Source organism: Epinephelus moara, chromosome 4 (assembly GCF_006386435.1).
Source record: "Epinephelus moara isolate mb chromosome 4, YSFRI_EMoa_1.0, whole genome shotgun sequence".
NCBI lineage: Eukaryota > Metazoa > Chordata > Actinopteri > Perciformes > Serranidae > Epinephelus > Epinephelus moara.
Genome location: NC_065509.1, coordinates 28822770 through 28834265, shown reverse-complemented (window position 1 = coordinate 28834265; position 11496 = coordinate 28822770). Strand labels below are relative to the sequence as shown.

Sequence of the window (11496 nt, the reverse complement as noted above, 5' to 3'; positions counted from 1 at the left end):
TTTTTTTTCGCTGTGAAAACACTGGACTACCGACAAGTGCTTGGTCTTGTAGGAACGCTACAATTCCGCTGTTTCACGTGATATGCGTGGCTTCTCGCTATGATGCACGGTTGCGGAGAAAATCAATAGAGAAGAACAGGTGTGAATTTGGACGCACTATGCGTCGTTCGGGCCCATAGGGTTAAATGACGTTTCCTATCCTAACCAAAGCCATTTACTGTTAAGAACTCCACATAATGTCTGTAGAACTGAAGAAAATTTTCAGTGTCCAACATGTTCTCACCTACTGGAAATACTGCGTTTGGTTTAGGCTAGGGGTTCAGGAGGCAGGACATGATGCAAAAGCTATGCTGCAGTTATAATTCTGTGTTTTCAAGCTTTTGACCAGAACTAAAACAGCTTTTACTTGAACAAATCACAGGACATCTTCTCTCTCAGTAGAGTTAGCTTCACAGCACAGCGTTCAGGACCAGTCAAAACAAAACCAGAGAACAGAAACAATCAGTCCAGCAACAACTTAACTGTCCCTAGCAACAGTTCTGATCAGAAAAGTAAAATGTAACCACAGCTGTCCGTCAGTATCTAGTCAATGTATTTGGTATCCTCCATTGATTTTGACTTGTAAAAAGGGGCATCTTTGCTCTGACTGGTTGCTCTGTGTCACTGTCCCTCCGTCCCCTTCTATTATTTTGCTCTCTGTCAGACTGTTTCCAGACTAAGGCTTCACACTGAAGCAGCGGTGAGCTACACTTTATCAGAGGTGGTCCCCCCACTGTGGAAATGTTCAAACAAAACCTACAGCCTTGCCCGTCATTAATCTTGCACCTCTGTGTTTAACTATAACTAGGTGCCCATGGCTGTGCCTGCAACATCAGGTCCTATTTCAGAGCACAGAGCGGAGAGAGTGAGCGTTACTTTAAAGAGTGAAAGACTGTTGTACTCACCACAGGCTGCGGCTGAGACACTGGCACGCTGGGCGGAGCAGGAGGTGGATTAATCGGTGGTGCTCCTCCACCCTGCCCGCTGGGAATCAGAGGCTGGACTGTTGTTTGACGGTGGAGCATTTTCTGTGTGTGGAGTATATGGAAGAGCATCTCTCAAAAATGTGTACTGGTTCAAAAAGTGTAGATTAGCTTCAAGCTCACGGTCAGATGAACGTTTTATTTTGACCTTTGAACACACGTAAGATCATTTGACTAATCTCCTCATTCTGAACGTGGTCTCAGCTCACCAAGGCGATCTCAGGGTCAACAATCCGCATGACCACTTGGGCCTGCAGCAGAGCATAGGCCAGCTGGGGGTTCTGCAGCAGCATGTTCCTTGCCTCCTGGGGACTGTTCTGCACACACAGCTGGAGAGAGAAATCACATTTTCACCAAACACAATCTTGAAACGTGATATTTTATACTGCATGAAAAATCACAATTGGGCAAAGCAAAAAACAAGACAAAAAACACTGGACCCTTTCACATAAAAAAAGCTTTGTGTCCTTTTACTTCCTGACACATTAAACAAACCTCTGTAGTTTCTGCTTCCCATTTATGATTCATATACACGTCCATAACCAACAGAAGTGGCTGCGTCAGCACAAAACATTAAAGAAAGACGCGCAACAATATCTGTGGTATCAGGATCGGAGCCCAAACACTCGCACTCTGATCAGCATATGGAGGCGTCCTACTGACACAAGCTTTGGTGCAACAAACACTTTTCCAGTCGGAGGGAAAAATGTCTGCAGTGTGGCGTTTCTTTGAGCCTAATGAAGCAGACTGCCAGATGTGCAAAGATAAGGCTTCTGTGGCTGAGCTGAGAGAGACGGAGACTGTGCAGCACAGCCGCTGTTAATGAAAGGGAAGGAGGAGTATCCGCATACAGTTGTCAACCTGGAGGTGATTCAAACTGAGACAAGCATTTGTCTCCATCTTTTTTAGGGGGCTTAAGAGAGTAGCAGCATTAAACACACAGTTTAAGATCATGATGTTCAGGGACATTTTAAATACTTAGATTCCTTAGTTAGATCTCTTTTTGTTACTTTATTTAAGTTACAAAACAAAAGAATTGATGTGCTCGACTCACCGTCTGAAAAATTACAGGGTGCCGACCCAAAAATCACAAACTGAATACAGCACTTGGCTTTCCTACGCTGAGGAAAGCCAAGTGCTGAAACACGTCCGTTTGTGATACTGCTGTGCGTTATTAAAAGACTGATATATATGATATTTGTGAGTGCTGACATTTGGATTTTTTCACTTTATTTAATTTCACTTTGGTGCTTTGTAAAACTTGAAACCCTCAGCATCATTCAGGATGTTCAATCACATTTTAGTCTTAAGCTTTTGACATAAAGTCTGAATTTCATTCTAGAAGAAGCCAGCTCACATCAACATGGTGAAATGCTGCAATTTGTGAAAGCCAGACACTATATCACTATATTCTGGGGAGACTGTAGTGTTATACAGACATTAGAGGACACAAGGACCTGAGCATTAAGTCACCAGAATAATAATAAAATGCCATTGATGCATCAGTCCCAGAGATTAATCTATATACTGCATACTAGGCGTCATTAACTGTCAATTAACCCTTTCAGTCCCCTACCAAAAACTGTACTTTTGTACTACTTACATTTAACACCCTCTCAAAGTCTTTCGTTAGCTAAAGATTTGGATGTACTATACCTTTTATTTTTCAGGATAACAAGAACTATTTGAAAAAGAAGAACATTTTAACGTGAAAAGTTAAGTCCAAGATTTATAATGGCTTTTATACACGTCCGCCAAGGAAAAAAGTTACAAAAGAAATGTTTTTAAAGTTCTAAAGCTGTCAAATATGATAGCTCATTATGGCAAAACTCACAGGAATTATTGTGTTACAACAGCCTCATAACCAATAAGCAGATTGACTGAGTATCTTTCACTCAAATCAAATCATGTTTCTAACCATTCTGACGTCATAGAGTTGAAGCACCAACTACTAGGTAGCATGGGACACAAGCTAACTTTGATGCTCACATGTCACCTGGATTGCCATAATAACACAAGGATGACTGCTCATTTTGCTTCTAGGACCAAGACTATTGATATGTCGACTGACAGTGAGGCAGGCCAATCAGTTTGTTTATAAGCCTCACTTAATTGTAAACAGGGAGCCACTGTTCTTCTTGGACTGATGAGGTTTAGCGGTACTCAGGATAATTCTGGTGTTCATGCTAAATTAATTAACGTATCATATCAATACAGAAAGTAAAGGATAGGTAACTTAGACCTGTAACATACCGATCCTACACAATATGGAGCTGAAAAACTTGCTATTAAAAAACTGAGGCGGTAAAACCAGCCTACCTTCATCTGTTTCATTAGTTCAAACATCTGCTCCGGTGGCAGACTGGCCACGGCTCTGCTGATGGACTCTGGGGCTTCCTGTGGCTGGATGCTTTCTCCATAAGGAGACTCAATAATGGGGGCTCCTGTTCCCAAACCTGTGCCAGAAGAAGGAGAACAAGAAGACGAAGATGATATACTTTATAAATCCCTGAGGGGAAATACACTTTTTTCACTCTGTTGTCACATACACACAGGCCTTGCTCACCCAAGAGATGAACTGGCAGACAGAAGTAGCCAAGAGCTGTAGCTTACACATCTCTCAATCAAGTAAAACACAACACCTCGGACTAAAATATTGACAGGAGGAAATAAACACTTACTTTTAAGCTCTTCCTTGTTTTTCTCACTGGCTGCGTTGTCAACACGGAGAGCTCGACCACTGAACTCTCTGCCGTTCAGGTTCCGCATGGCACTGAGGGCCGTCTCCTGGTCTTGGTATTCACAGAAGCCATATCCCTTTGGCTTTCCTGTCTCCCTGTCATATACCAACCTGAGAGCAAAAAGACACATATCAGCATGTCTGATGGTCCACAGGGTTAAAGTTGAGTAAAAAAAAATGGGGGAATCCTTTTAGAAGTTCTGTGTGAACAATATCATACATAACCATACAGATTTGCAAGCTCAGATTGTTCAGGTGACCTACGAAACTCTGACTTAACACACTACAGTGTTTAATAAGACAAAAACAGACTCTGTAACTGGAGTTTGGGGCACACATGATGGCTAACGTTAGCTAACTTACAGTATCACCTCATTGGTTTCAAAACATTTCACCAACTAGCTAACACTGACATAATTACAGAAATAATGATGATTAATGTGCGTCATTCCTATAATTAAATACATGGAAATGAAAACAATTATTGAATGGCATCCTCTTTCAACGTGCACTCACCTGAAGCTGACAACAAGTCCCACTTCAGAAAAGATGTCTTTCAGCTGCTCCTCTGTGGCTTCATACGGAATGTTCCCCACTTTAATAATTACAACATATGGCAAACGTTATTTTGACAACAGAAATAAACTCACATTTACATTGTAAGACAGTTTCCTCCTTCTTCAGGTAGCTAACGTTAAGTTTGTTCCCTCGTTGCCAAGCTAACAACAACGCTACCTATGTTAGCTTCCATTCATTAGCCGTTGGTGTATCGACTTATTCTTACCTAACGGTTAAAACTGCCAATAACTGAACCAGTCACAGCGACAAACTTACCAAACACTGATCGTAATGATCGATCAACAGCTGGGTCTCTGTTCGCGGCAACAGCGGCGGCAGAAGCAGCCGCAGCAGCAGCGGCTATGTTCGCCATTTTGGGGACACAAATGAGTGTGACGCCAGGAAATGAGATTGACACAATATCCGTTTGTGGAGGGGATAAAAAAAAGGCCACATTCAAATACTAGCAGTGCGACCTCTCCTAACCTCTTGACAGTTGAAATGCTACTTCTATACGTACTTAATTTTTTTTGCTATAATAATTAAGTCGTAATGAACAGTAATTATTTAAAACGGACTTCTCGTAAGGGCAGAAAGAGTCAAAGAGGTCAGCACCGAGCCGAGCAGCACATACCAGGAGTGAAAATAGATGGCGCTGTTGTCCATGGTTAGCTAGTGAACGCTACTCGTTTGGACCATCTTCCAGAACTTTAACCAAAATATAAAATGCTAAAAATGGTAATTCCTCAATTGAGAGTAAAACAAGTGACTCAGATACAATCATGAAGATCCAGTTTTCCTACAACAGAAGATCTGGTGAGTAATTCCTTTGTGAATTAGCAAGCTAACTCATGAAACTGTTAATTAGCTAATCGTTTTGTCAGTTATTGTCAGTTAACAGTTAGCACCTGATGAACTACACAAGTGGGGATCAGCAGCAGTGAGACCAGAAAGCTGTAAATTACATATTTAATATAAACCGGAAATTATTGAATTAACCGGTTATCCACACATTGTCCTCAGAAAAAGTTTGGCTATATTGATATACACACTCACCGGCCACTTTATCAGGCACACCTGTGCAACTGCTCATTAAAGCATATAGCTAACCAGCCGATCATGTGGCAGCAACTCAATGCATTTAGGCATGTAGACATGGTCAATATGACCTGCTGAAGGTTAAACTGAGCATCAGAATGGAGAAGATAGGTGATTTAAGTGATGGTGCCAGACAGGCTTGTCTGAGTTTTTACTGGGATTTTCACACACAACCATCTCTAGGGTTTACAGAGGATGGTCTGAAAGAGAGAAAATATCCAGTGGGCGGCAGTTCTCTGGGTGAAAATGCCTTGTTGATGCCAGAGGTCAGAGGAGAATGGCCAGACTGGTTCACGATGATAGAAAGGCAACAGTAACTCAAATAACCATTCGATACAACCAAGGTCTGCAGAAGACCATCTCTGAACCAACAACAGGTCCAACCTTGAAGCAGATTAAACACCACAGCCTACCTGAGTATTGTTGCTGACCGTGTCCGTCCCTTTATGACCACAGTGTATCCATCCTCTGATGGCTACTTCCAGCAGGATAACGCACCATGTCACAAAGCTCAAATCATCTCAAACTGGTCTCTTGAACATGACAATGAGTTCACTGCGCTCCAGTGGCCTCCACAGTCACCAGATCTCAATCCAATAGAGCACCTTTGGGACGTGGTGGGACGGGAGATTCACATCATGGATGTTAAATCTCTGAGGAATGTTTCCAGCACCTTGTTGAATCTATGCCACAAAGAATTAAGGCAGTTCTGAAGGCAAAAGGGGGTCTAACCTGGTACTAGCAAGGTGTACCTAATAAAGTGGCCAGTGAGTGTATGAATTTGTGAACTTGTTGTGAGGTATAGGATATAGTGGCTGGTGCAGCTGGATAATCACACACCTGTTCCCATGGTAAAGAAATTGTAGATTTTTTTGATGTGGGTTGTATGAGGTACTTAGTCATAGTCAGTGTGAACATAATTTTTGAAAAACATGGCGTCCTGAGGTCCTTACCAGAGCACATCTCAAAGCTACGGTGTTCTGCCAGGGACAAACAGTGTGAACTACAACATTTGCTGTGAAATAGATAGTACAACAGCACCTCCTACTGGTTTGAACAGGTAGCTGCCTCACATACATTAAAAAGCATTTTATTTCATGTCTCTGTCTGCTGGTGGGCCATCACGTTAAGAGTATACATGAATAATATGATGTTAACTCCACTACAGAAGAGACCTCAGGGTCACTAATATTAGGTAGGGAAAAAGTGGATATATTGATATTGGTATTGGTTACTGGCCAAGTAAGTAGATATATATCGGATATTGCTGAAAAATCTAATGTCATGCATCCCTAGTTTGACAGGGCTAGTTCAGATTAACCAAAGTCACACAACAACACAAACTAACTGATTGAGGCAGCAGTAGACCAGCAGCTCCTGTTTTGAGCCAACTAAAATTGCTGTTTTTGTCAATGGAGTCTGGTGGCTTTGACAAGAGTAGAGATGTGGCTGTGAAGCTGTTAACAGCTTCCCTATTGGAACGGGCTATCTGACAGAAATGTTAAGTGGTTGAAATAACTCTCAATATAGCGTACAATAAAACTGTCATTGATTGTTTTAGGTGGAGCTTTTTTTAGGTGGCTAAAATACATTCTGTTGCTGACCCTTCCACAGCAGTAAATTGCTTAGCTTCTTTGTTGGACTCCAGCCTGCTTCTCCAAACTGGGGGTGTGCCGATTAACATCTACTGTAGGTAATACACTGACCACAGATAAGTACCTCATACACTCCCACTTCAAATCCCATATGGTTAATATTTTTTTTTTATTCAAAAAGCTGTTACACCTTTAGTTTGTCTCTTGCTTGACATAAATACAGGTTTGTTTCATCCACACTTACTTTTACAGACACGTCTACTTAATTTAAAGCCATCTGGTCAATATTTGGCACAACAAAAATAACCAGGGTGCATCCCACAGGAAAAATATCAGGAGCTGTTTTTTAATGGCCAGCAGAGGGGACAGGCTCTTCATCTTGCTCACAACTCAAACCTAATGAGGGCCATTTGACCTCATTTAATTTTTAGCCGCTAATTTGGCTGCATCGTGCAATTATAGAAAATGTGATAGAAATTTTGACCATTAAAAACAGGTAACAGGTACACATTTTACCATTAGTTTAAGGAATATTGTGTCATCATTTAAGTCTAATATCCCTGTGTCACCCTCAGCCTCCATAAAATTTAATAACAGCTGCTTAAAACACTGTAAATGACACAGTGAGTTATGTTTTAAGTGTTGTTGATTGCTTGTCCATCTCTATGTCCAAAGTCATTAGCTTATATGTATTTGCCAATCGCTGATTTGGCATTTTTGTCATCTCTTTGTGCTTTTTTTTCCAAATGATTTTGGACACGTCTTTGCTTAGTGTTATGTTGACAAATCACTTAAGTCTAAAAAAACTGCATTACTAATTGGTGCATGTATAAACAACAGACATCAGTGTGGATTTGTTGTGAGACTACGCCCTGGGCAGCATCTCTGATCTTGATTGTCATAAGCTGTCTTTTCTCCCAATGCCTTTGATTAGTTAGTTATCTGTATTGTCTGAAAACTTTTTTCTTTTTCCGTAAAGTTGGTGTGCACTGTAGGCCTTGGGCCATAAAACATTTGATCATCAAACTTTGGTGGTATGAACATAACAGAGATATCAGCATAACAGAGTCTGAATGATAGTAAGGTTGCAGAAGGTTGCAGAATCACAAAGTCAATATACCTTAAAATTTGATCTTGTGATATATTGTGATATAAATGATGGATTTGGACGTTCATGTGTGAGGTTTTGCATCATGCCACACAATTGTCTATACCTTAACTAGTATAACTACTGTATACATTATTTCTTGCACTCACCAGCTACATTAAATATCATATGATACTTTATATTTTATGGCTGCCATTCGTTGTTGATGTAAACTGTAGAAACACCAGTCACATAGAGAGAGCAAGAAGCAGCAGAAGTTGGCAGATTTCGCTTTAACACTTGTACATGCAATAACTTCTAATAATTCACATTTTTGTTTGAAAAATCACTGTGTTGAGTGTTTTGTTTTGTTTTTTTATCTGAAAAACCTATTTATTGTCGAGGGCATTTTATTGGTGCTTCTCTGCCCTGATTTGTTCTTATCTGTTCAACTAGTTTTGCTTCTGTGATGTATTTGTTTATTCAAATGCTGTTATCTTCTTTTTGTAACTGTGACGCACTCTGTGACCCTGAAAGGAACTATGTCAACAAAGTTTTACATACTTACAAAATCAGTTTTTCTCAGCAATTGTTGACGATAAATTTCCTGTCAGTCGTTTAGGAGCAGGCTAACTATAAGGGACAGGTCATAACACAAAAAGCAAAATGGCCACCTGTGCCTTTTTTATAAAAAAAACAACAAAAAAAAACTAGTAAGGATTAGATGTAGTGTATATTTGCAGTGTGTATCTTACACAGTAATGAACATTGCTGTATGTAACGTGTGTTGTATATAAAGGGAACTATGCCCATTGTCAAAATTCATACATGTTATTCCTGGTCTAAGACAGTCCAGAAATATTAGTAAAACATGAACTCTCTGCCAAATCCAAAAACCAGAGTGCTAAAACTCAAAGTTGTGAGTCTGGAGCTGCTTCATAGACAATCCTCTGAGTATATGGGTACAGCATAAAGCTCATTATGGTATAGAAAAGAAAAACATTTTGTGGGTCCATAAAATCAGTCTCTCATTCATTGTCTATGGAGCAGCTCCAGACTTTATACTTGATGACATCACAAGTTTTAGACTTACCTCTCTGGTTTCTAGCTTTGAGAGAGAGTAGCTCATGTTCACAAATATTAAACTTTCCTAATAACACATTAGAATTCTTAATTTAGGTGGTGTGCCCCTTTAAAGCATCTCTTGTAGTGAGCCTAAATACTATTGGAAGGACGAGTGGTGTGTCTGACATTGTATGAAAATAGCCATAATCATGTGAGGCAAAATACAGCTTTGACGTCAACATGTAATTTCACACCAATCACAAAAAACTACACTCCCTGTCTGTTTTATTATAGTAGGAACACCAGTAAAACAGATCTGCCACAAATTCTACATTTAGGACGATTATAATGTTTTGGATGACACTGTCAGATCAGTGTTACAATTTCTATATTTACTATGTGTTTATTATTAAAGTTGTAGTTAGTGGTGGTGTTGATCTGGACTGCACTGTGCTGAAATGTGATTCTAACATCCTGGTTTTTTCCCAAAATATTAGAGGAACATTACTTTTGTAAAGGTGTAGTTCATGGTGTAGCTGTTGGATTATATTCTACTTCATTTGCAGGTGTATCTAATAAAGTGGGCACTAAGTGTAGTTGATGTTTGTGAAGTTGCGTTGTCGTTTAAATGTTGATTGATTGATTTTAAGTGTAGATAATCGATTTGTTTGGGGAAACAGAAAAGATATACTGGTTCCACTGGGGCTCGAACCCAGGACCTTCTGCGTGTAAAGCAGACGTGATAACCGCTACACTATGGAACCAGCTGATTACATTTCCCTGCACTTCCGGTTTTGTTTTTGCGAATGACAACACTGACATCGATGATATCTCTATGTAACGTTAGGCTTAATCTCTCTGCTTCGTAGCTGCGGTTCAGCGACACCATATATCGTCAAGTCTCCTCAGTTAGTCACCTTGCCTGCCTCCTGTATCCTGCATCCTAACCCAGCGATACCTCCGCTGCTGGTGCTGTGGCTCTGCTGCGAGTGGAGCCCTCTTGGGACGTTTTGTGTTTATGGCTGATCACACGGTACGGTAGCTAACATCCAGCAACTGAGCTGCCAGCTATGAGGTCGCCTACGTTTGTTCCGTGCATGCACTGGGGCTGACATGTTGAGGCGCAAGGATCTGCGTTTGCAGCTTATCCTCCCTGCCAGGGACCAAGTATGTGCAAACTTCCTTTCCCACGAAGCAGGACACAGTCTGACACATCTGTGGTTACTTTCTGTGCATGTGACAGTTTGGTCAGAAACACAGATACGTCATGAAGCTGTCTCACAGTGAGACCCCACACATTAGAAAATAAACTTGAGACACTTAGCACGTTTAATAAGAAATCTAACTGCACTGCAATAACCAAAAATAAGAGTGTTTTGATTATGTTTTAATACTTCACAGCTGATGCACAGACCACCTTAAAGGTTTAAACATTACACACCACTGGTAGTCAAACAAAGCAACACAGTAGAAAGCAATGTAAAAGCTCCTTTGCTACATGTTCGTTAAAATAGTTTTCTGACCTACATTTAGTGTCACCTTCTACAATGCAAGGTCATTAGTCCAGCTCAGATTAAAGGCTATGAACTGGAAAATTAATGTGGTTGATGTATTCATAGATTTGCATCTCGAGCACCATCTCCTCATACAGATTTTTGTTTTCAGACAATCACCTATGCATGACACAGAGCTCGTTCCTCAGAGCGCTCCTGCGCTGTGTGATCCTATCAGTTATATGTGGAAGTGTTGCTGCTGTGGTCTCTGCATCATATCAGTCTGTTAAGAGTTCAAAACTACATATCTGAGCCTCACAGTCAGCTAACTCCTGCTCTGATGTTCAGGCTGTATGTTCTGCAGTTTACTGGTATGGGGTCTGAAATCAGTGATGGCCTATGTGTCGTACAGTTTTTTACACCAAAGAGTCTCCCCTCCTCCCTCCCTTGTAATCATCCTCCTTCAGTATCGTCGAGGGCTGCAACTAGCGGTTATAATCATTATGATTATTTTCACAATTAACAGTTTGGGCTATAAAAACCGTAGAAAACAGTGAGAAAAGTCTGTTATAATATCCTAGAGCAGGGGTGTCAAACACATTTTATTTCACAGGCCACATGCAGTCCGATTTGATCACAGGTGAGCTGGACCAGTAAAACCACTGCATAGTATCCTATAAATAACAAACACCTCCAAAATGTTGCCTTTTTTGTTTTAAGAAGTACATTTTTTAAAATGCTAATCCATTTACAAAACAGGTGACAAACAGCCTGTGATGTCCTCAGAGGAATAAATGCAATTTCAACAGTATTTCTCAATTTAATTTAATTTAATTTA

General features: G+C 40.5%; 2 protein-coding genes and 1 non-coding gene across 4 annotated transcripts in view; 1 reads left to right on the top strand and 2 right to left on the bottom strand.

The window, feature by feature from the left end:
- The window catches only part of cstf2 (cleavage stimulation factor, 3' pre-RNA, subunit 2), a 19831-nt gene extending 15086 nt beyond the window's left edge, over nt 1–4745 (bottom strand). For both annotated transcript variants that reach the window (XM_050041715.1, XM_050041716.1), the window contains exons 1-6: nt 4597–4745; nt 4279–4357; nt 3704–3873; nt 3342–3478; nt 1232–1351; nt 945–1067 (exon numbers count right to left, since the gene is read on the bottom strand). In XM_050041715.1, the coding sequence (XP_049897672.1) occupies nt 945–1067; nt 1232–1351; nt 3342–3478; nt 3704–3873; nt 4279–4357; nt 4597–4693 (726 nt within the window). In that variant the 5' untranslated portion in view covers nt 4694–4745. The remainder of the gene's footprint in view (nt 1–944; nt 1068–1231; nt 1352–3341; nt 3479–3703; nt 3874–4278; nt 4358–4596) is intronic.
- A 25-nt stretch (nt 4746–4770) lies between these two features.
- Nucleotides 4771–11496, top strand: part of bcorl1 (BCL6 corepressor-like 1) — a 47945-nt gene continuing 41219 nt past the window's right edge. Inside the window, exon 1 of the mRNA XM_050041710.1 lies at nt 4771–5136. The gene's annotated coding sequence lies outside the window, so the exon portion shown is untranslated. The remainder of the gene's footprint in view (nt 5137–11496) is intronic.
- trnav-uac (transfer RNA valine (anticodon UAC)) lies at nt 9857–9929 on the bottom strand. The gene has a single exon. It is a non-coding gene; the product is annotated as a tRNA-Val (tRNA).